The sequence below is a fragment of the Diorhabda carinulata genome, chromosome X, assembly GCF_026250575.1.
Source record: "Diorhabda carinulata isolate Delta chromosome X, icDioCari1.1, whole genome shotgun sequence".
NCBI lineage: Eukaryota > Metazoa > Arthropoda > Insecta > Coleoptera > Chrysomelidae > Diorhabda > Diorhabda carinulata.
This window is the reverse complement of record NC_079472.1, coordinates 13,065,186-13,092,046: the sequence shown is the minus strand read 5'-3', so window position 1 is coordinate 13,092,046 and position 26,861 is coordinate 13,065,186. Positions and strand designations below refer to the sequence as shown.

General features: G+C 33.7%; 1 protein-coding gene across 1 annotated transcript; it reads right to left on the bottom strand.

The window, feature by feature from the left end:
• Nucleotides 1–211: 211 nt before the first annotated feature.
• On the bottom strand, nt 212–10,172 carry LOC130902212 (uncharacterized). Its single transcript, XM_057814150.1, has 4 exons — nt 10,011–10,172; nt 5,515–5,772; nt 2,756–2,935; nt 212–1,081 (listed from the first exon to the last, which is right to left on the bottom strand). The coding sequence occupies exons 1-4, from the start codon at nt 10,023–10,025 to the stop codon at nt 980–982; spliced, it is 555 nt and encodes a 184-aa protein (XP_057670133.1). The 5' UTR covers nt 10,026–10,172; the 3' UTR covers nt 212–979.
• Nucleotides 10,173–26,861: the final 16,689 nt, after the last annotated feature.

Below are 26,861 nucleotides of genomic sequence, written 5' to 3'. Positions count from 1 at the left end.
AAAAAAAGAATATAAAATAGATATTTCTCTACAATCTATATGAAATATTAAAATATTATTATGTTCTATCGAATATTAAGGGGATCATGATACTCATATAAAGCTTTTGTTTATAAACTATAAAATTTAAAAATAGGAACCACGAAAGTGGGAAAACATATAATGAAAATAATAATTTTGACAACGAAATTCACTATAAAATCAATAAATTATGTTAGAAAATTATTTTTATGGAAAAAATTGGTGAAATATTTTCAGTTAACTCAGTTAACCCTATAACTAGTTCCTGTCTTTCATTACTCAATACGTAGGGGGTTAATTTTTGAATATCACTATACATTTTCTTTAATATTCATACTGCTGTCGTAAGATATTCACTAATAACAGTTTCAAGTTGTTTCCAGTAGATTTCGTGCCTGTTGAAATTTTTTTTGATGGTGTTATCTTGGGGAGCTGACAAACTCCGTCAGGTATCGAAAAATATAATTAAATAACTAAACTACAAATAGGAAATTCTAATAAAAAAAAAGGATTAAAGGATCTGCTGATCTCTATAAAAAACCATAAAAAGTCTGCTAAGAATTTCTATTTTCTAGAGGCTGTGAAACGCGAGAATGTACAGGGAAAACAAAAGGATTAAAGTAGATGAAAAATAGAAAATGACTGAAGAATTTTTTGGACGTGTCTATACCCAAATCCATCAGTATTTAAATTATTCACGCATTTTTGACCATTTTTTGTTTGTGTTTTATTTAAATGATATCAAATTTCGACCTTATACGTTGTCATATATAACATTATATGTTTAATAAATGAACAGGAGATCATCTAATCTACAATCGGTTACGTAAACGCATTTTTTTATATATAATCTATACTAAATTCACCGTAAAAAATCACATTGTATAAAAAAAGTATATAACTGCATCTACTAACTATATTTACAAATTTACAGCTCTTCTTCGTTAATAAGTTTGAATTAGAACGTCCTTGGAGCGCCGTATTCGCTAGAAGGACCAGCAGATGGAGCTCCATAGGAGGTATCTGGGGTTCCGCTAGCAGGATAACCGCCTTCTTCCTTCTAAAAAATAAATCGAATGCATGAATACATGGATATCCATACTGCCAGCTACCTGGTACTGACGAAAGATTTTGGAGGGATATAAAGGGGACTGAAGCCCCGGCCCCTAGCCGGTGGGGGCCTCGCAAGGGCACCGCAAAATAACTAATTTAATCATTCACTTTAAAAGCAATATTGGATCCGTAGCAAAACTTTGCAATTTCGAGTCGATTTTGATTTCCTCAAGTGCGATCTGAGTCGATTTGAACCCCAGGTCCCACTACATCTTAATCCGACGCTGCCTGATACACAGACGGCTTCAGAAGGAATGGCTTGACAGCAGAGATGCCATACATATCATATCGATCGAAAAGATGTGCTTTCTACTAGTGCTGGACCGTAAGAAAGACGTACAAAATCTGGTGAGTGGTGAGTCCGGTCACTCGAACAACAAACGAGACAGAAGACTTGGATCTACGAACTCACCGATGTACTCAAAGCCCATCTTTGATGTTGCTAAAAGTGTTGCTATCGCTTCTGTTAAGTGTCTGCCGGCAAGGCGGGTTCGGCGGAGATGGATAGTGACACCTTAAGACAAGCAAAGACATACATAGATGGGCGTCTCACTAGGAAGATGAAATGTAGATCACGTCATCTGTGAATGCCCAGCACTCTCACGAACGCGCTTTAAACACTTGGACAAGCATGACAGCTAATTAGATCGAAGGGTTGAAGCCTAAGAGCCTGATCGGTAACGTCAAGTGGGGTAATTCTGTGTGGTTGATAGTGGGCCTATCTGTAGGCATACGTGCTCAACGCCATCTTGGCCACAATGATACTTTACCGTTAAGTAGACAAGAAGCATTTTACACAAAAAGTTATCGAAAAAAAAGTTAAAAACTAATACGAAGTTTAAAAAGCAGTACACTTAGTTCATTTTGCCACTTTGCAAAATTTTCTGCGCTGACGTGCTTGTGAACGATATTAGGGAGTTACAGATGCGAATTTTTGCACCCGTACTGTTTCGGGTGATCTTTCGCGTACAAATTTTCGATAAATTATTCGAAATTAACGAAAAAATAAAAAACAGAGACGCTACGATGTTTTCGCTTCCAATGTCGAAGACAGATTCAAACAGGGTCTGTGCACTGGAATAGGAGAGGTTCAGGACGATTTTCAACGCCATCTCTGTGACAGGCTCACATCTAAAAGTTTACTTTTTAGTTTTTTATTTTTGAATGTTTGTCAATCTGGATTCTGAAACTAAGTTGCAATCATGTATCGAGAAACAACCTAAGATTATTGAATGAACAACGTCCATCTTGCAAAGGTGTTTGATATTGTTCCGTGTATATAATCTTTGGATTCAAATAACCGTTGCAAAATCGATAAAAGATTAAGAAGGGATCCTATTCAAAGGTTTTTGAGCATTGAAGGCTCTGTATACCCGCGTCAGACGCGCTGAGACCTTTCGGAATCCAGGTAGCTGGACGCCTCGCTGAGACGGTTAGAGCGTGCTGACGGTGTCACCTGTATGTCTCATCCTCTGGAGATTCAGTTCAATTTTCCACATAATGTTTGTCTTTTCTATTATTTTATGTTTGTAAATAAACGGAGAAAAATTCAAGAATGAATGAGAATGTCAATATAAGTGAAAACGCTGTCAGTATCAAAATCTTAGAAATAAAACTATACCTGGGTCTTGTATCTGATGAAGTATACTTCAGGTTTGCTGGGTTGAGTCGGTGCTGGTGTCGGGATGACTATTTCAGGTTCGGGTTCTGGTTTTTTGACCAAAACGTAGACCAAAGTTTTTTCTTCGTTTTGTGGTTGAGCGGGAATTATCGGTGCTGTGGGAGTCGGTGGTGTTGGAGCCTGAATAAAAACAAATTTCATAAATAAATCATTTCCATATTTAGAAAACAGTACGAAAACGGATAAATTAGTAAATATACAGAGTGTTTCTTAAGTAATATAAAATATTGTAGTGATAAGTTTTGTCGTTAATGAGATACAGGGTGTTGAATTTCTTGTAATAAATGACGTAATACTAAAGAAGATGATTATTCTAATTGGCATTTGAAATAATGTTGTCAATTACTGTGTCGCACCCAAAAACGAATAAGCAATTTTCCAAAGTCCAAAAGGACCGTATGGGTTGCGGTGTTGGCGCGTAAAATTATGAAACCTTTGAAGAAGAAAGAGGACGCTCAGTTGCAGTGAAATTAGGGCGTTATATTTAGATTTTAAACGACTTTTTCGTGCCTAAACTCCAAATATTTCATGATTATAACCAAAGATTATAGTTCCAGCAGGACTGAGCAACTTCACACACGTCCAGTACGTCAGATGTCACGAGTTCGTGAAATTTTTCCTGGCAATTTGATCTCCAGAAAAGGTGTCTCAAGTTGACCTCCCAATGTAACGAATATTTTTTCAGTAAACTGCTTTTTTGTTTCTTTTCAGTACCGTCTTCTACCTAAGGTTGAGAACCATTATTTGATAGACTTGGAGCCATTCGCGTAGATTTTTCAGCCAGGATTTTTTCTTTCTATATAACCTATCTTCTACCTAACTATAGCCTTCCACGATAAGCTGTATATATGGCCTAGGAAGGACGCTTTTCTTTTCTTAATTTACAAGCAATTCTAGATCTTCAGCCATTCTTCTCAGTACCTCCGTTTTGGTAACTCTATCAGTCCAAGATATTCTGTACAACCATATTTTAAAAGCTTCTAATTTTTGCATTGTTGCTACTTTTAGTGTCCACCCTTTCACATCGTAAAGCAGATTGGCTCGCCATAGGATATCAATGCTCAGGTTGCGGTTGATCAAGAGCTTTCTCATTTTTATGACCGTGGATCTTGCCATTTCAATTCTAATCTTAATTTCTAAATCAAGATTCTATTCATCCAATTAGATCCGTTTCTATATAAAGGTCTACATTTTGTACTTTTCTCTTACTAATCACCATAAATTTGGTTTTCTTTCTGTTGATCTTAAGACAGTATTATCCGCATAGCGGAGATTGTTGATTGGTACACCGTTAATTTTGATGCCCTTATCACATTCTTCGAGTGCCCCTACAAATATTTGCTCAGAGTACAAGTCGAACAGCAATGGCGATAGAATGCAACTGCCTAACTCCCTTACCAATGCCTATGTCCTGACTTTTCATGTCTCCATATTGGATATGTGCTGTTTGATTCCAATACAATTTTTTTATAATATGAATATACTTGGTGTCGAGTCCTGAACGATATAATAGTTTTATAAGTTTGTCAGAGCAAGACCAGAATCTATAAAACGTGTGTGAGACCTCAGAAACCAGAGCCGAGACATCAACAACAAAAATAATAATGAGAACCACAGAGATGGAAATACTGCGAACCATCAAGGAAGTCACCCTCAGGGACCGAATAAGGAGTGATGACATAAGAGAAGAATTGGGCGTACAGGATGTGGTGAGATAGGTCAGGGCACGCAAAATATTCTGGAGGGATCACGTAGAAAGAATTCCAGAAGACAGATGGGCTAAAACTCAGAGACCTGTGGGTAGACCACCAAAGAGGTGGTACGAGAGCTTGAGCTCAGCTTTTCGGGAAGATCCAAGAAGAGGACCAAACGTACAGGATTGAACAGGACCCGGTTCTTTTGAAAGAGAAAGAAGAAGTTTGTCGTGGTTGATAGAGGGGCTCCTGTGTCCCATAACCGCATCTGATCTCATCTTCTTCTTAACCTGAAATGAATAATTCATAAGAATACCTTCAGGATGTGGCTCATTAAGCTAATCATGCGATATTCGTTGCACTTTTTGGAGTTTGCTTTTTTGGGGAGTAGATTTCAACCAGTCGGATGGAATTTGACCGGTATCGAAGATTGTCATTGATAAGTTTCTTCCGCGCTATTTCGTATAGAGTCACGTAAATAAATCCGGTCCTTTTGAATATAACTGGACCCCTATCTAATAATTTGTTAGTGAGTTTTTTTATTAGAATTTTTAGTCGGACCTGTAGTTGTGTTATAACTGAGACGTGATTGGCTCCTGAACATGATTTGACCGCTATTATGGCCTTACGGAATCGTTTGTAAAGTAAACTGCTTACTTTTCTTAATTTTTTTCAATGTAAACTTACTTTCGAGACATCCTGTAGTATATAGAATAGTAAAAACGCAAAATAGAACATTTTGATTCATAGAAAAACAAATTTATGCGATATTATGAAATGTTCCTTTCACAAATTGTCTTATTGAATCGAAAAACCCGGTGACTTCACCTTTTTTAAAAAAATTTGCATTTTCCACTAATGGAAAATACATTGTGTTTTCCCCCAATAAAAATGGTAAACTCAAAACAAGAGTAATTGGAGAAAACTTTTGATAAAGTAGATAATTTTATAACGGATCCAAATATTTCTAATTAATGCAAAATAAAGACAAAGAACGAATCTTACCTTAATGAAAATGATTTTGTAATGTTTTTGTGGCGGAGCTACAGTAATTGGCTTCCTGGGAGCTGGTATATCGGTTTCCGGTGGAGGTACGTGAACGTACACGTGTTTTTGTACAACGGGCGCGGTTTGTGGAGGTCCGTATTGCGGTGATGGTCCAGAAGGATATCCACCTCCAGAAGCACTAGGACCACTAGGAGCGCTATAACTGTATCCGGCTTCAGGTCTCGCTGTAGCTACCGCTACCAAACTCCAAATTGCCTTGAATAGTAAATATGTGATATCACTTTTTTTCAATATATCAGTTCAAAAACAACTAAAAGTATTAAAAATATAATCTGATAAAAAAACTTCTCATGGGTCGTTGTTTTTTTCTTAAATAGGTGTCCAATATGTCATACTTGTGATTAAGCGATCAATTTTAATAAAAATTCACGATCAAAATATTTTTTTTCACCTAATACTGTTACTCATACAAACACATGTGCTGTTTCACAGAAATACCATTAAAAATAGTTTATATGAATCATAAATCATCATCATCATTTAGCAGCCCGAATATAAGCTTCTCCTAGACCATTATGCTGAGTCGTGGACATCTTGGGTCCATTTGGAAGATATTTTTCACAAATCATCCATCACTCGCGTCGGTGGTCGTCCCTTCTTCATTCCTGGCACGCCATTCTATTATTTTCTTCGTCCACCTAATGTCTGACATGAGACATGGCTAGCGCTGTTTCATTTTAAATGTGACTTTTTCATTTGCCTCCTCAATTTTGGTTTTTTATTGCGGATTTTATCTCGTAATGTCACTCCTAACATGGACATTTCCTTGTTGAGTTGTTGATATTTTATTTGCAGTTTCCGAGCCATAAGTCAATACAGAGAAGATGCATTTCGTTTGAGGCATTCAAACAATCAAACATTTAGTTCAAATATTTGATTATCTTTTCCCATCCGGATCTCATGTCCCAGATATTTGTATGATGCTACGTTTTCGATTCCTTTTCCTTCTAGCATTAGGCTAAGACGGAACCAAATTTGTCATAAATTGGATCTTGATAATGCTGCTGCTACTGCCTCTTCTAGTAACTTTGAGATCAACATAATCGTCGGCAAAATGAACCAAGGAAGCAGAGACCAAGGACAACGAACAGAGAAAAGCTATCTGGGAACTTATATGCAGATGAAAGACCTCAATTAGAAAATACCGTAGAAGATGATTTGTATGGGCTGTCAATTACAACAGAGGAGATCCCTAGAGCTAGAAATATCTCAAAAGATAAAAAAATGGATGGGCCAGATCTAGTGCCTCTTGAACTGCTCAAACTATTAGACATAAAAGGTATCAACAGGTTTTTAACTAAATTTACAACACAGGAAACTTCCCAACTAAATGATTTACATCTCTTTCCATCTCATTGCCAAAAAGGAAAATGCACCATGCTGCGAAGACCACAGATTAATTAGCTTGATGCGTCATACTCTGAAATGCCATAAAATGTGAAAGCTCTATTGGTTCGTCCCAATTCAGATTTGGAAGGGATCTTGGTTACGAACAAAGCACCAAGTACTGCTACGACCAGAGGAAAAGATGTAGTTATATTTTTATAGATTATGAAAAAGCCTTTGAAACAGTGTAACAACCAATCATTGACAGTTACTATTGACAATGAACTTTAAAAGGCCCAGAAAATCTTCAGAGGTCTTGGGTAGGGATATGTCCTCCCCCTACTCCTGTTTAACATTTATACAGAAAACTTAGAGGTTCAACAATTAGGTATCAAAATAAATGAAGCATGGATCAACAATATATGACGAAGCTCTGATAGCAAATGACTTGAATGACCTCCAAAGCCTCCCGGACATAATTGGAATACACAGAAAGATAAAAGTGATTGAATTGGTAACAAAGTTTAACTATCTGGGAGCTTGGTTATGCTATCAGATGTAGAGATCAAGTATAGGATACAAACTTTGACCTCAACCTTAGACTAAAACTACAAAATGCTACGTATGGTCAGTATGAACAGATTAGAGGCATTTGAGTTATGGATCTTCCGAAGAATTTTGAGAGTTTTATGGATGACAGGAAAAATTAACGAAGAAATTCTGAGGAGAATAGAAAGAAAACGTGAATTTCTGGTCACGCTAAAACGTTACTTCAACTTTTGATAGAAGGAAAGATAAAGGGAAAGAGGATTGGGCAGGAAGAGAATGTCGTGGCTCCACAATATCAAAAACTGATTAGGATTCAAAGAGATTTGTGAAAAATTTGGGAGAAATTGTGTCACTAAGATGGTGATTCGTTCCATATCCAGTTAGAAAGCCTGCTTGTTCTCTAGGCTGATATAAGTCAAGTTTATTAGTCAGCTGTGCAGTGATGATTTTAGTGAATAATTTATATAGATGCGTCAGCAGACTCATCAGTCTATAATTGCTCCTTCCTTCAAGAATTTACTGAAGAGTTTGGTTATTGCTTTGAGGAGTTCATTCCCTCCCAGTTTGATAACTTCTGCAATCAGTGCACAGGTAATAAATTCGACTGTATCTTACACGCAGAACAAAAATATTACCTGAAAATCAATTAAAACGAATCCATAAGTTCTTTATTTTATATTGGGCTCTTTTTTTCTTTTCTCGTATTCATCATATTCTTTTTGTAGTTTAATTTTATCTTTAGCGCCGTTTGTTCTATCATACTTAGGATATTGAGAATTTTTTGAGTCTATTTAAAACTCTCATGGTATAAAATGAAATTGTCTTTTTCTGTTTAGTTTTACCGTATATTGCACCCATTTATATATCAAACCATCGATATGGTTCTCGATATTTATTAACTAACTGTAACTAATTATAACTTTCCCATAGGTTTTAATATTTTCACTTTGTTAACGTAAAAATTGATACAAATAATTAACAACAACATTATATATAATAATTATTAGAAAGTTGAAAAAACAATTATCAAAATCTATTAATAATTTCGTTATACTTTGTTTAGTTAATTATTGTTATTACACGGTTTTTTGAATTTGATATATAAAGGATAAAGTGGGAAAGGAAATGTAGAAACTGCAACCACTTCAGTTGGAATCGAAAACGATAATAATAAACTTAAAAAAAATAAACAATTCTGGGTAGTTGTGTTCTAATAAATAGCAAATATGATGGAAAAAGAAAAAAAGGTTTAAGACCTATTAAAAACAACAAATGCGGTGGAGAATTCAGTAAAATTTTTAAGAGAAACGAAGAAAAAAAAACAACAATCTTAACTCCAAATCTGGTAGAAAAAGATAGTGCAAAATATATAAAGCATAAACTAGATAAGGGAGTATTAATAGTTGAGGCGAGACGCTTCTTAAATGAGATAAGAGTCTCTGCATGATCTGGTGTGCGTCTTGACGGAAGAAGAGGTTTAACTGCTGTTAGATATATCGAGGAGACTTTAGCAATTCATTTGGTACCTTACGTCGACTAAATTGGAGACGAATTTACCTTTGTGCTTGAATTGGGCAAGCTTACATCGCGAAGACTCTAGATCTAGCAGATAAAGCAGAAATTTCGATCCACATCCTTTCGAAGTGTGAAAAACTACCAGAGTACTACACCTGGGTGGGCTAAGAAACTCCAGAGCAGTACACTTGAAATAAAAGACGAAGATCTCTGGCAATTAAAGCCATCCCACATTCTAGACTTTTTGAAAGGAGTGAAATTAACGGATCAGCTGTAAACACTGGGTTCTCCAGCATCGCATCAAGTCGGTTTTCGACTTATGCTGTGGCCAGTATACATTCCTGACCTAAATCCGATAGAACAGTTATGAGATGAGCTAAAAACAAAATTTGAGCTAGACTAAACAGTCTATTCATAGCTGATGAATAATTTAAAAGAAATATATAGTTTACAGTTTCTATGGACGCAAGTATATTATGAAAAACTGAAAGTCAAATAAAATAAAGATTTCGAAATCATCTAGGATTTTGTTAAATGTAAAATACAAATGTTTATAAACTTATTCTAGCAGAAAATTTTTCTTAAAAAACAAAAATGATGTAATGAAATTTATTTTGAAAGTACCAAATGAATTCTGTCAAATTGATTACGATTTATTTCTAATCAAACAGTTTTTTCGATGAATAATGAATGAAATTCCTACCTGATTAAAGTTAGATTTAAAAGCCTCAACTGAAAAATATTTATTACAATTTAATAGCCAAATTTGTAATGAATTTAGCTAAATTTTGAATCACTATACAGTAACTTGATTCGGTTGTCTAATTATATTTCGATACAGTCCGAAATAGATCGAATTGTTTAAAAAAATAATTTTAAATTGACAGAAAACTGAAATGAAGACAATTTATCGACAAAAGAAATCAATTACGTCCTTAATTAAATCAGAGAATCATCGATGAATCAATCCATTTCTCTAAATCACTTTCACTATCACTATCACTATATTTTCGCAATTAAACAACAACCCTTTGAATACCTACCACAAAAATAATCATCTTCAAGCTGAGGAGGCTGTAAACTACCACCAAAGTGTACTGAACTACTAAATGAAAATTCGGACGATTTTCTTTTTATATAATCTACACAAAAGGGCACCCGATCTATTCATTATAAAAGTAAGAGACTATTGGTTACGTTTCACCCCACTCTGGTACATAAAAAAGCGTTAAAGGAAGATGTTCTATAAGTGCAGGTAAAAGTAATTGTTACAGACCTTGCCGTTGGCTTCAATTATAAATTTTAAGTCGGCCGATGCGTGAAGTATGCAGTAGACAGAGACGAACTCGGATGTACACATTGAATTTCATTTATTTTCATCAAGAACTTACATTTACCTAATCTATCTACCCTTTAGGGTGTGGTGGTTTCTTCCTTCAGTTCTCAGTCGCTTTGTTTTCGTTCTTCCTGTTCTGGATTCTGGTATTCTTCTTGTAATTATTTCCTCAGTTATCTTTTTCACATATTCGAACAATCTTAGTAGATTCTCCCTTATATATTATAGTTTTGGTGTGTCCTGACCGAGACTTTTCCCAATTTCTCATATCTGTTGTTTTTCTTATGTCTTTAGATCCCTTTTCACAGTTTTGAACCAAATGCTAGTATGGGTACAACTACTCTTATGTAAATTCCAACTCTCATTTCTTTGGGTATTTAATTGCTTCCTAGAAATTATATTTTGAACGCTTTAAATCTTTTTCCTGCTTTGGCTAATGCTTCTTATTAAATTTTGATTTATTCCTGTTGAAATTTCTTACATTTGTCTTCTCTATCTCGTTCTTAAGTCCTCTTTTCTTGTATCGCCTCCTCCAAGTTTGTCTCAGTATTGAACTCTCATTAGGACATTCATTAGATGTTTCTTTTATCATTTCATTTGTCACATTATCGTATCTTTATGCCTTCACCTTTTTGTCTTCATTTATCCATTTGCATCTTCTCTTTTTTTCCTCACTTTCATCTTAACCAGGAGCCCTTCAAAGTTTTCTCGTCACCTATCCATAACTTAGTCTTTTGTCTTTTGTATTCTTTAGTCTCTAAGAAAGACTGATCTAACCACAAAAAAAGACCCAGAAATAGACCCAAGATGGGACTATGATATAAAGAAGATAAAAGGATAAACTTGGACCCGACTAACTGATAATATAAATCAAAAACTCGTAAGATTGTATGTATATGATGATGATACAGAAGAGTGCAAAATAATTGGGGTTTGTTCAAATTTTATGTTCGTCATTTTTACGAAAAAACACAAAAAAACAGCTTGTATACAAACGAAGGAAACGGATACACTGATTTGTCTACAGACACAGTAGGTATCACATTCGAAAGAGTAGATTTCAGGCTAAACAGCTGCGTGTTTTTTTGTAGTAATAGTAATCTCGTTTTTTAATACCAACACCTCCTAATTCAATTCCTAATATTCAATAACGATATGATTGATTTAAAAATAACTGAAAAATGACTTTTTCTACTACCGTACTATAGACACATCTTCGAGTGCGTAGAACTTTATTTTACGCACTAGGACGCGAAGAAATATATTTTAAGCGGTAGTGCGTAAAAAACGTATTATTAAGGTCTTCGTAGTGTACGAGGCTCACATGCGGGAGGTCCCAGGTTCAAGTCGCGTTGATGTAACTTTGTTCTAATCTTGATTAAAATGTTAATAAATATATAATGTATTTTATAACGAAAATTGTATACAATTCGTGTGTAAACGTATTCACAATCTTGGAAAAAAGGCTATTTTACGCGCTTGTTATATAAATAACTATTATCTAATGATTGTTTAGTCAAAATATGTATTTCAAATAACAAAAATCATCAGCGAGATAAATTTTTGAGGAGACTTTGGGTTTACCATTAAAAAAATTCTTTTGATTCCATGTGTGCTAAATTAATTTAACTTTGAGGTAACTTCACCCTCGTAACTATACGAAATTTCTCTTTTGTTTCCTTCAGTAAATAAAAAATGGTGTAAATATGATATTCCAACTGAAATACTACATTTTGTATTTAATTAAAATGTTTCCTAGAGATATTAGTGACAATAATTATTGTTTGAATAATTTAAACTTACAATCTTGAAAAACTACGAAAAGAAAGTTCATTGTTAATTAAATATTTTGATGCTTATGAAATAAATTAAAAGAAGAACAATAAAAAGTGTTTAAAAAACAATTATTTCAGGAAAGGAAGCTACCATACATCCGGATTTTTCTTTCAAATGTGAGATGATGAATTTAAGTTATTTAGAGCGAATACGTTTTGTTTTTATTTTGTTTGTATGTAACATTTAATTTGCATATGAAATAGAAAGGGTTTGCAATATTCTACACTATTAAAAAATAATCTATTTGCTTGCAGTTGTTATATAATATACACATTTTTGTATTCACTTAATTATGATGATTTGGTAAAAGTAATAAAAGAAACTTCTACAATTTATCAAAGATGATGACATAACAAACAAGATCGTGTTGCCATTTTGTTAATATATCATAGAAGATTTAGAGATAAATTTCAAATTGAGATTTTGATATAAATTAATATTAATATTTTTGTTGTTCGGACAAATATTAGCAAATGAATTATACAGGGTGATTGATTACTGTGATAAAGTTCAGTGCCTCCTTTGTCCTTTGAGATATCAATTTCAAAATTTGAGGAATTAGTCTTTATATTTCAAAATGTGTTAATTATTAGATATAAGTACATATAACATTATTCAATAACTCGTGTGACTCATACACAGATGGCGACGTCTTTGTCAAATCAATATGACGTTTCTAAAGACATTTCGATTAGTCAGAAAAAAGTGGCAGCTAGTTTTGTTATTTACAAAACAATGAATTGCGTAATTTAAACGTGGATGATAAGCGTTCTGTTCGTCTAATTGAGGTTAGAAAACATCAAAAATTGGTTATTTCTAATCGTAAATTGAAACTGTTTGATATAGCTGAGGCCTTAAAGATATCAGAAGACAGTGTGTTTACAATTATGCATAAAAATTTGTCTATGAGAAAGCGTTTACTCACAGTCGATCAAAAACAAAAATGTGTTGATAAATCAGAGCAGTGTTTGGGCATGTTTAAACGTAAAAAATCAAATTTTTTGCGACGATATGTAACAATGGATAAAACATGGATCCCTCACTTCACTCTGGAATCAAAACGATCATCATCTGAGTGGACTCCAGCCGGCGAACCACGTTCGAAGACACAACAATCAGCTGGAAAGGTTATGGCTTCAGTAATTTGGGAATATTATTCATCGACTATCTCCAAAAGTGAGAGAATATCAATAGCTAATACTGAATAGAATTTTTGAATCGTTTGAATGCAAAAAATAAAAAAAAACCGCCTCGTATATCGAAGAAAAAACTACTGTTCCACCAAGACAATATACCGATTTACAATTCGATGGCAACGACGATAAAATTTTACGAATTACACTTCGAATTGCTTCCTCATCCACAGTATAGTACAGATCTGGCCTCCAGTGACTACTAGCTATTCGCTGATCTCAAAAAATGCTCATGGATAAGAAAATCAGTTCAAATGAAGAAGCAATTTCTGAAATTGAAGCCTATTTTGAAGTAAAAGACAAATCCTTCTACAAGCACGGCATCGATAAGTTATGAAAGCGTTGGAATGATCGTATAGCTCTTGAAGGACATTACATTTACGATTTTTATATATATATATCGATTGTTTTTTCTCATGAATAAATCAAAAATATGCACGCGACTCGACCTAACATAAACAACGGATGAATAAAATCGATTTTTGGAAAAAAATGTTCAGATAAATCAAAATATCTCAAGAACTAATAAAATGCTTGATAGAAAAAGAAGTATGTTGGTAGTACTTTTTGCTAGACACATAAAATATAGGATGATTCATTTTAAAGAACCGAGAAAATAATATATTATTGGTTCGATTCACCCTGTATCAGATTCAATAAATATTAACGAAATAAATAATTTTCTAAAATTTTTACTACTATTCGAATGCTTTGACCAAAGCAAATCTTCATTCTTGATTTTCGCTTACATTGTACAGGGTATTGAACTTATTATGATTTTTATAGAAAATTGGTTATAACTTTTAAAATACCCCGTATAACATATCACAACTCTATATCTTCGACACGGGGAAGTCAAGCTGATTCCAAATATGCAATTTTAATATTTGTAAATAATTTTAAAATGTGAAGATCCATTCCTCAAAAGAGGCATTGAATTTGATTTGTTCCCCAATCTTTGCACTCTTTTATTATTGAAATAAACTTCAAGATCGATCTCTGAAGATGATCGAAACGTACTTCAGATAGTTTTATGACGAGTGTCGATTTACAGTATGTTCTGTATCAATCACTAAGTGTAGTTAACCTTTGATAGGTTTGATATAACAGCTCTGGGTATCTTCGATTGCTATGTCTTTTAACTGATCGTAGCAATCACCAAAATTTGTATCGTGATCGGATTTATAACTACATTTCACTTTCGCTGTAGATATTTTCACGTTCGGTACTTGGACATCAAAAAAGGTTAAACATCCAATGCGAAATACATAATTGGGTTTATTTGACTTACGTGATGTGTGGTAGGTACAAAATAGACTACGGGAAATTTTAATAAAGCAAATTCGTAGTATTACAATAGCTTATAAATAAGAGAAAGTGTTTAGTAGATCCGTTATTGATTTATAATGTAAATATTTCATAAATAATTATTGAGTCATAAAAAAACGTTAATCGTATATTTTATCTTTGATTGAACGTTTGTTAAATAACTTTGGTGTATTAAAGTAATTTTTATATTAACATATTTAGATTTCCGTTGTGGGATTGTGGCAAAACTAAACTCCGAAGTGTACTAACTCTAATATATTCGGAGCTTTCGAATACATATATCATCATAATACGTTTATTATAAATACTATTTATTAAATAATTTATAATGTATAAAATGGAATAAATTATTAACGTTTACTACCGGCCCCCCGAGAATTTATGAGCCTCTCCAACGTCATCAGTTGATCTTCCGTATCCTTATCCATCTCTATCTCATTATTTCTCGAACTTTGGCTCGAATATTCGTTCGGTAGATTCTGCTCGGGAAAGATCGCTGATAACAATCTCGCCCCACCTTCATTAGTATTATCAGGAACCACACTATAGATCCAGCTACCGAATCTTAACATCAAGTTCACATACTTTTTGAACAATTGCAAATTATCGTCTGTGTACAAAGAAGCGATAAACCTTATAGTGCGCAGCTTTAAATCAAAAATCTCGTAAATGTATTGGACGAATCTGGTGATTATTTGCACTATTGTAGATGTTATAGAACCAATTAAGTTGGTGGCGTCAGATTCTTCGACGTCGGTATCTCCGGATACGTATTCTGTTGATCGAGCCGCTTGAATGATCGAAGACGATATCACCAAAAAGAGAATCTGTAAAGAAAGGAAACGTTTTGAACCTAAACTAACGGATCTACCTAACCTAACCTAACCTAATCTAACCTAACCTAACCTAACCTAACCTATCCAAAAAGAGAATCTGTTAAGAACTACACTAATGGATCTATCCAACCTGACCTAACCTAACCTAACCAAAAAGAGAATCTGTTAAGAAACGAAACGTTTCGAACCTAAACTAACGGATCTATCCCACCTGACCTAACCTAACCTAACCTAACCAAAAAGAGAATCTGTAAAGAAACGAAACGTTTCGAACCTAAACTAACGGATCTATCTCACCTGACCTAACCTAACCTAACCTAACCAAAAAGAGAATTTGTAAAGAAACGAAACATTTCGAACCTACACTAACGGATCTATCCAACCTGACCTAACCTAACCTAACCAAAAAGAGAATCTGTTAAGAAACGAAACGTTTCGAACCTACACTAACGGATCCATCCAACCTGACCTAACCTAACCTAACCTAACCAAAAAGAGAATCTGTTAAGAAACGAAACATTTCGAACCTACACTAACGGATCTATCCAACCTGACCTAACCTAACCTAACCTAACCAAAAAGAGAATCTGTTAAGAAACTAAACGTTTCGAACCTACACTAACGGATCTATCCAACCTGACCTAACCTAACCTAACCTAACCAAAAAGAGAATCTGTTAAGAAACGAAACATTTCGAACCTACACTAACGGATCTATCCAACCTGACCTAACCTAACCTAACCAAAAAGAGAATCTGTTAAGAAACGAAACGTTTCGAACCTACACTAACGGATCTATCCAACCTGACCTAACCTAACCTAAACTAACCTAACCTAACCAAAAAGAGAATCTGTAAAGAAACGAAACGTTGAAGATATTCATACATTCTTTTTTATTTGTGATTTAAAAAACAAAAGACTTTAGGAAAAGTTGAAAAAAAGCACAGATTTATTTTCATTTTAACTAGATTTTGAGAAAAACAATCGCTACTCTGGTTATATACCATGAGGAGCGTTGAATTATCCCAGAGAAAAAATGACAGACTGCACCATTTCTTAACAACGAGTTGTAGTGAATTGTTTGCTTTGATTGAGAAAGTAATAGAAAAAACCACAAGTTTTTGATAAAATCATACAAATACAAAGAACATAAAATATTCAAGGAAACATATATAAGAAAATTGGTTAAGTGTAAGGTATATCACCAATACTTTTTGAAATATACATTCAGGAAGCTCTGAGTTGTTATAGCTTGCGACGAGGTCGATGCAGATTATATACTGAGAAAATTGGATGACAAAAATACAAAATGGGTTTTGACTATGGATATGTCAAAAATAGGAAGCATAATTTTGGAAGATAAAACAACAAAAGAAGAAATAAGAACTAGAGTGCAACTAAAATCTGAACTCGTTGCTTTGGTCAGAAAAAATTGAATTTAACACAAAAATAACAATATACAAAGTCATAGTAGAACCCATTCGAACTTATGGATGCGAGTGCTGGAAAGTATTGATGTATCAACCACAGAATAGAAGAAGACGAGGAAGACCCTCAAAGACCTGAAAGGAAGGAAGCATAGATGTTGAAGAGAAGCTGCGAGAAAAAGAAATGAAATGTTTTTTTCTTTTCACTCTTTTTTTTTTATTGAACGAAGGAGCATTCGAAATATTTGAACGAAAACCTAACCTAACAATCCGAATGGCATATAATTCAATTATATCTTTTAGAATGAATTTTTTTGTGCGTTATCCTTAAGATATGATCCTGAATTTTATATATATCGAAATAACTTATTATGAGACAAAATATAGATAATATGACATATACTAACCAAAGATAAATGGAAAATCTTCATTTTGAATAACTATGATACAACACGAACTTCTTGTCTCTTCTCAATCAACACTGGGTTTGAAATTTCCAAAATTTTACACATCATTTATATTTTAAATTCCTGTCATTAACGCAAATGATTATTTCAAAAGTCATTAACATTATTCAATTTAAGCTAACTCGCAAATCGTTTAAAGAATTTCCGATAATGGAAAATCAATTATTGAAAACTTGCGTGCACTTAGCGTTAACTGCAGGTATTTCATTCATTCTAAAAACAATTTTCCGCTTCTAACTTTAAATCTGAAACAGCCATAATTACTAGATTTGATTTGCGAAGCTCTTAGACGCTCAGTTCCTGAATAAAGTAAATAAAATAATAATTCTTCTTGCTATGAAGCAATATGTCTAACTTCAGTATTCTACAAGATATAGGATAATGGAACGAAGACTAAGGAAAGAAGTAGACAAGAATAAGAAGCAGCAAAAATGGAAGACAAACAATTAGATAATATTTTCATACCAAGAAATGGCGATTAACTTTACGTTCATAGATCTGAGAGCAGCATTCGACACTATCCAAAGAAGCGTATTTGAGAGAGTAAAATGGAACGTAAAACTGATTGAACAAAGATCAGGAAGGTTTAAGGTGGAAAAAGGGATAAAACAAGGATAGAGCTTAAGCCTACTTATTGTTCATACTAACAATGGATGAAATAATTTGTGAAGAAACGGACAAGACAACTACAAATGAACAAAGGATACCTCAACATGTTTCTAATAAATTTAGAAGGCTCACTATATGTTTGTAATTACACGTGGATGGCTATTTACGTTTTAATGGTGAACGTACTCAGTACGTTATTTGAGTTTTTGGCAGATACTTCGTCCCATCGTGGTTTTTCTGGATTCAATCGTGGTCGCACTGCCAGAAAACATCGATGCTATTAGTAAATTGGTATTGCAAGATCGTCGTGTGACATACCGTGAGTTTGAGGCGTTATTAGTTCGACGATGTGCTCGCATAATTTGGACAATCGCTCAAAAAAAACTCGTATCGATTGGTTGCAAAGAAATACTGAAAAAAAAAAAATCAATCGCGGTGCTTTATAAAAGGTCTATAAGATTGTGACAGAAGAATAATCGTGGTTCTATGCATATGAACCCGAAACTAAATGAGAATCGACTGTATGGGTCTTCGAAGTAAATGGTAGCCTGTTTTTTCGAAATAACTGTTGCATTAAAGCAACTAAGAGCAGTCAATTCTGAATGGTACACCAGGTTTGCCGGAATTGTTCGAAAAAATCATGGAAACCAATCGCGCAAGACGAATCATTGTCCACCACCACAACAATGCTAGTTGTCACACATCAGAAACGTTTTTGAACAGTCAAAACATCACCAATTGATGGGAGATCCGCTGTACAGTCCTTAATTGGCTTTTATTCTCGCAAATAAAAAATCAAATTTTGAGATCAACGTTTTTCTACACCTGAAAAAGCGTTTAAGCGTTCAAATAAAATGCAAGAGCTGTAGAAAAGAAAGAAAACAAAAGAGTGATACTAGATGCTGTACATCCTGTTTGTCTTATTATTTCGTATCTTATCCTTTATAGTACAGTGAACCAAGTAAATCACCTCGTAAGACCTACATGGATTAGTTTGAAATTTTGACAGAAGCTCAAAATTGATACAAATTACAAACCTGACTTGGTGCCAATGTATGCTTCTACTCCAGGGATGGATGCCACCCTTACTCGGGGGTGGAAATTGAAAATTTCTAAATAACACCGGAAATCGATAGAGAATTGAATTTTATGAAGAAAATGTTGGATGAAGTTTTTTATTTAACTCAATAATTTCCGAGTTATTCGCGATTTAAAAAAAAAACACGTTTTTCAATATTTTTTCACGAAAAACTCAAAAATTACGCATTTTCTGGAAAAAATTATTCCCACCAAAAATGAAGCTTATAAAAAAACAAAGAAATTAGTCAGCTTGAATTAATTTTTTTAAATAATATTCAGCAACTTATGAGTTACTGAAAGCCAATTTTTTCCTTTTTCGTAAATTTATGCAGAGGTTTGAGCTCAAATAACGGAAAATGATCAATTTTTTATAAAAAGTTGTAAAAAACATTTTTAAAGAACTTTTTCAGACCTTTGAAATGAGCTTTTATAAAACCGTCTAGCATGCAAATTAAGCGAGTTATGACGAAAATAAGTTAAGTAACTCGAATTTGAAACAAAAAATGTCGCTAAAATTGATACCATGTGCAAAAAATTAAAATTAATCGTAACCCATGTAAAATTATCCTCATTTAATCCCTAACAACACGTTCCAAAAGTTTGAATGGTTTGGTACACGTATATTTTGAAAAAAGTTGTTTAATGTGAAATTTTTTTTTGTATTTTAAAAAAAGTTTTTTTCAGAATATCTCAAAAACTATTGGATCAACGAAAAAATTTTTTTGTAACTAAAATTCACCTTTTTTTATTATTTTATTCAACATTTTGCATTCAACTCACGTAGGTTAAAAATTAAACAAGATATAAGCGTTTAAAGTATTGATTTCAATACTAATGGAATTGACATCAAAATTCTCTGAAGAAAAGGGCCTAGAAGGGTTACAACTCTCATGGTTTTATAGCTTATGAAATTCCCTACAAAATGATGTATGGATGAAAGCAAAAAGCTTAAAGGGAAGCAGAGTTATTATTAAAAAACATTTTTCTAGAGATAATGTTGGAAAATCACGAGACGACTAAGTTTTGATCTTTTTGGAGTATTTATTCTTTTATAGCACGTTGACGGACAGTAGGAACAAGCGAAGTTCGAAAATTGACACTATATGTTTTTGTGATTTTTAGAATGTTAGAAGTATAGTTTTACTCTTTCTGCTTAAATAAACTTAATTTTGATTAATTTAGTACCTTTAATTAGGTTGCGGCTATAACCGTCATGGCGCCAGCGGACTCTATACACTAAGTGATAGGACGATGGCGGCTATAACAGCAAAAATTTAAAAACGTAAATGACAGGTTTAATGGTTCAAACAAGCAATTTTTGTATGCAACAAAGTATTTTTGGGAGTTTTACACGAAATGTTAGTTCTTAAATCAAACAAAAATAAATAAATGACAAAAAAATTTATTATAATTTTATAATTATTATACATTATTTTCGGTATGCCATGTTTCAAAGCATGGTGCAGGACACAGTGCAGGTTTTGACATGCAATTCTTGCAGCAATATGATGTTTCCTTCCTTATTCCCTGTTTATAACATTGTTTACAACGCTGAAAATATGTTTTTCGCTGATAATTTTCAGGAGGTGAAATTTTCTCAGGAAAATGCTGTGTTCCATAGTTGTTGATTTCATTGGTTTGGATTTGTGCACGTTTAAATTGAACCAAAATTCTTCCATCCCGTTTATTATCTATACCAGTTAGAGATCGTATGATTGCTTCCCTGTACTCTATATACTTCATTTGAGAACCTGTCTTTTCTTTAAAGATGTAGAAAGAATTCCATACTGCTACATCCAGTAGATGAAAGATTACCTTTTTATACCATCTAATTGTCTTCCGTGGACAGGAATAATAGGACATCATCTGATCTGCTCTGTCTACACCTGACATATTCTGATTATAATTCACTATTTCAATTGGTTTTCTCTTTTCCTGTTGTCGCCGGTTAGCTGTGTTTATCATGCTTGGGTGGTAAGCTGTTGTTAGACATAGCACATCCCGTTTATCTTTCCATTTGGACACATAAGTCTGATTTTGGCGTCGCCATACATGTTCTCCTTTTCTAAGCTTACGACGTGTTATTTCTTGTGGCAGACCCTTCCTATTTACACGAAGAGTTCCTGTCACATGTGTCTTTTTGCTAAGTAATTTGTTAGACAATGGTAGACTGTTGTAATAATTATCCATGAACAAATGATGGCCTTTGTTTAAGTATGACTGCATCAATCGCATCACAAGACTTTCAATAGTTGTCATGTTTTCATCGTTTTCTCGATGGCCTTTGTATACTTCTATATTCAAAACGTAACCTTGGGCTGAACAAAGTTCATAGAATTTAATTCCGTATTTTGCCTTTTTGCCTTTCATGTACGTGCGAAAATAAAGCCTTCCTCGAAATAATAACAACGATTCATCTAATGATAATGCTTCATTTGGTGCATATGCATTCGCAAACTTTTGTATGAGCAAATCAAGAAATATTTTTATTTTCCTCAAAGGGTCGTTTGAATTTTCTTCCTCAACACAAAAACACCTCAATATTTGCTCAAACCTCCTTCCAGACATTTGTGACGGAAATGCTGGAGAATTTTAGCTGGGACTGAAGCAAACACAAACCTAAAAACTTTCTCATTTCGATCATATCAGTATTTTTGAAATTTGCCTTTCTACTATGCCTTGTATGTGGCCGTGCTTGATGGCAAAGTTTTATGCCGTAATCATTCGTAGATTTTATAATCATTTCCATTACTTGGTCATCCCATATTTTTTCAAAAACCTGAATTGGAGAAACATTTTCTTCTATATCCAAAAGAATCCCAGCGGCATCTGCATCAAAAGAAAAGTTTCTTATAGATGTTGTATTGGTATGCCATGTCTCATCATTTTCTGGTTCTTCTGGTGCTTCATATTCCTCATCTGTAGTTGATTCATCATCTTCACTATCCGAATTGTTATTTTCAGCACTGTCAGCATCAGATTCAGACTCACTGTTGCTTGATCCACTATTCATTTCCTCAACAATCTTCAGCAGCCTAGCCTGATCTTTTTCCCAACGGCCCATTTTCTGTAAATATTGAATAAAACATTTTATTTTGTATTATTATTTATTGTATATTATATATATAATATATATTTATCATTTACATTATCATTATTTATTTATATTTCAAATGTAAAACCAAAAAAAAAGTAAATAGTATAACCTATAGTATCGTTAACCTAACATAAAATGCTAAATTTTGTTTTTTTATTTCTGTTTAAAGTATAAAATGAATAATAAACAAATACATACCAGTATAGTTATATAAATAATAATAAATATCGTTAAACGTATCAATAAGAACTATAAATTCAATAGAAAACACGATCGCACTACTCCCTTCACAACCACGTGCATACTGAATCTGCAACTCGTATAACAGGTGAAATATGAACTTCAACCTAAAAAGATGTTTTCAAAACACGACACTATGCTTCTACGTATACGCCAGTAAGTGCACATTTGTGCTGCTATAGTCATAGTGTCTAAAAACGACCGTTTCGTTTTGGACGGCTATAGCAGTCATGCCACATTGTGAACTTCGCTTTGACGGCTATAGCCGCAATTGTCCGTCAACGTGATAGAAAATAAAGGTGCGTTTCTTCCGTCGTAATTCTTAGAGAGAGTTTTTAAGTTTTTAAAATAACTGTATTAGGGTAGTTTTTAAGGGTAGTTACATATAAAAAATAGAAATATTACTTACATTGTAAAAAAACAATCATTTCACATGTTTGAACATAATAAGCCCTACAACTGTTTTCATTTATTAATTTGCAATTTTTTCCATTCTGAGGGGTGGTTTTTGGTGGTTGCATTATTAAATATATTGAGGGTCAGATTTCTTATACTTGAAGAAAAAAAATTCTCGGTAATTATACACTTTCACGGTAACCTGGTTTTTTGGCTCTAGAAAATCGAAAACTGGTTGGATTTTAATGATCTTGGTCTCAAAATGTTCCATTTTACGGCGGATTTATAGAAAAAATTAGTAGAAATAGCTAGAATGAAAATTTCTCATAGTTTTACTGTTTTGCAAAATAATCCTTTACAAAAAATTATGGTAATTATACACTTTCGCGGTCACCTGGTTTTTTGGTTAGGTTAGGTTAGGTTAGGTTAGGTTGGCTCTAGAAAATCGAAAAATGGATGGATTTTAATGATCTTGGTCTCAAAATGTTTTTCTACTATTTAAGGTTTAAAACTATTAAAAACCGCAAATTCAGCCACTACCCCCGTGTTTTTCATAAATTCGTTGTAAAATGGAACATTTTGAGACCAAAATTATAAAATTTATCAATTTTTCGATTTTTAATGGTCCAAAAACTATTAACATTGAAGAATATAGTACGAAACTATTCACGAAAATTAATTGTTTTTCATCGATTTCATTTTAAGCTATAAAAACTGAAAAAATCATTCTTTTTGGATTTTTTTTTAAATTGTTTATCAATTTATGTAGAATACAAAAAAAATATACGGACTTTATCTGATAATGAGATAATTTTTTGTAAAGGATTATTTTGCAAAACCGTTTTTTTTACGATTTAAAACAGTAAAACTATGAGAAATTTTCATTCCAGCTATTTCTACTAATTTTTTTTATAAATCCGCGGTGAAATGGAACAAAATAAAAAAAATTTCATGTTTTTTACCACATTTTTCAAATAATCTTTATATGTGGGGTTGTTTTTAAGGGTAGGTGAGCTGTAAAGTATCAAAATATTAAAGTCATGATACAAAACAATCAATATTTACGAGGGTGAACCAAATATAAACAAGACTTATTTTTTAAAACATTTATTTTGATTTTAAACGCACAAACAATCATAGTTTATTTTTCTACATAATCTCCTGATTTAGAAACACATTTTTCCCAGCGTATAGGTAATTTTTTAATTCCTTCCAGGTAAAAAGAGTCAGGTCGTGTTTGTAGCCAATTGCGCACATATGCTTCAACCTCAATATCGCTGTGGAATTTTTGCCCTCCCAAAGCTTCCTTGAGAGGACCAAAGACATGGAAGTCGCAGGGAGACAGGTCTGGACTGTATGGAGGGTGTTCCAGTGTCTCCCAACCCAGTTGCTCCAATTTTTGTACTGTCAGGGCTGCCGTATGGGGGCGAGCATTGTCATGGAGGAGAATCACTTTTCTCATTGGAAGGTGTCGTCTTTTGCGGCGATATGCAAGTCTGACCTCAGTCAAAATTTTGCAGTAGTACGCCGCATTAATTGTTCTGCGCTCATGCAAAAAATCAAGGTGCAGCAGGCCACACTGGTCAAAAAAACGGTAGCCAAAACCCTGCCAGCCGATAATCGTGACTTGGCTTTCACTGGTCCGGTTTCTCCTTTCTTCCTCCACTCCATACTCGCTTGTTTCGACTCAGGGGTGTAGTGATGCACCCACGTTTCATCACAGGTGACAATGTGAGAAAGAAATGGGTCTCCTTCTTCCCTAAATCGAGCAAGAAGACGCTCACACACTTGAAAACGATTCAGTTTCTGGTCAACTGTCAGAAGACGAGGAACCCACCTGGCACACACCTTGCGATACCCTAGCTCCTCTGAGAGTATAGAGTAAGTGCTCCCATAACTTATTCCAACCTTAATTGCAATATCCGAAGTTGTTAGACGCCTATCACCTTCAACAAGTTGACGAACACTGTCGATGTTGCCCGCTGTAATGCTGGTGCGGGGTCTGCGGTCATGGCTCTCATTTTCAACACGTTCACGGCCCTCCACGAACTGTTTATGCCAAGCAAACACTCTAGCTCGCGACAGCGTCTTTTCCCCGAACTGTGCAGTCAATCTTCTCAAGATTTCGGCCGGTTTTACACCTTCTGCAGCTAAAAACTTTATAACAATACATTGCGCAATAGAGGGAGGTACCTCCTGCTCGGACATCGTAACGATGGACACTGAGCGAGTCTATGATGATGAGTCACATGCTTCCCACACTCCTGACAAACCAACCTAACAGCCAATAACAGCGGAACGTTCTTCCATCACTATTGCGCGCACAGGTCCAAAAGTCTCGTTTATATTTGATTCACCCTCGTATTATATTCGAATATAATAGCTCATTACCGCTTTAATTCAGTAGTTATCAATTTATTGGAGTAAGGGGTGATTTCCACCCCTTAAAAATAAAAAGTATACTCCGCGACCAAGTCAGGTTTGAAGAGGTTTGAAGATCGATGAAGGTCTTTAAAATTGCGAGGCTTCGGTCGATTTTAAGCTTGAATGGCTGTACTATTAATTAATTAATTAATTAACTACTTATATTATTATCATTTACATATTTTTGTTTCGATTCGTACGTTTATTATGAAGAGCCTCCTTTTTGCAATCGAATATTGTTTTGTTTTAATAATAGTTCCATTCGAGATACTGTACAAATTACACATGAAAGAAGAAACCGAACTGATACAATCGATAAAAAAAATACCAGTGAATTGTAAACAGCTTCAGGTTTATCAAATTATTTTCTTGTTACGCAAGGAAATGTATCAAAGGAATTTAAGAAGCGTATACGTGATTTAATAACATGTTTTCTTCTTTTCAGTTGATTTCGATTCGACGTATAATTTTCCGTAAAATTAATATTTTAAGTATAGGTTCATTCACTTGCGTGTTTTGGTATTTTATATATTAAATTTTCTATATTTCGGTTCATCTTGTATTTATGTGTTGGATACGATGGTAATGCAATTAAAAATCAATTTATGACAACTATTAAATTAATATTATCGAGATAATTACATTAATCATAGACGCGGTTTCAAGTTCAACAACTATTATTTCTTTTAACTGAAGACGTGGAGCGTTTGCCACGTACTACAATAGCAAAAATGCCCGTCAGAATCGCCATTTAGATGGTTAAACTTCTAAATAACAAAACGAATAGATTGTTCAAGTTTTTTTATTGAATCGAAATTAAAACTAAAAGTTTATTTTATATTATATCACATCGAACTACATTTCTAAAGAATTTTCTTTGGTGTTTACGACTATACATCTGATTAACGCAAAAAAGATTTATGAACTTCTGAGAAAAGGTATTGAGGATCAGAAATACTTATTAAGTCAACAATAGAATCGTTAGTAAGTCCTAATAACACCCAAAAAGGAAGTGAAGCTTGTGTTTTACTAATCAGATCTGGTAACATAATATTTAGAAGTCTATCATTGTTCTAGGTTACAGATATCTCTTCATACATGAGAATTTTCTTCTCCGCTATAATTTTTTTCTGATAATGACAGTTTTGGCCACACACACGCCATCTAGACCCATAGCCTAGCAATAATTCCAGTTCCGAAATCATCATTTTCTTTGCCTTTGTTGTTTCCGGCATTCTTTCTAAATGTCACAACCATTTTAGTCTTTTGGATTTTATAATTTCGCTAATAAAAATTTATCACACCGTAATTCTTAATTAATCAATTTTCAAACGATGAATAAATCATAAGTATTTATAAACTCGAAATATATTAGAATTAGTACACTTTGGTGTTTAATTTTGCCACAATCCCGCCAAGAAAACGCTCAAGACCATAAGTGGTTGTGATAAACATATTAATTTTTATATTTATTTTAATCATTTTATTTATTTGTTTCAGCTTTTCATTTCCTCATGGAATTCCTAGGAGTAGGCAGATTGGGGCCTTGAAATCAACCAATAAAAAAGGGTGATTCTTTGTGTGGCGTAGACAGATTAAGAGCACGGAATCGGATCATTTTTTAC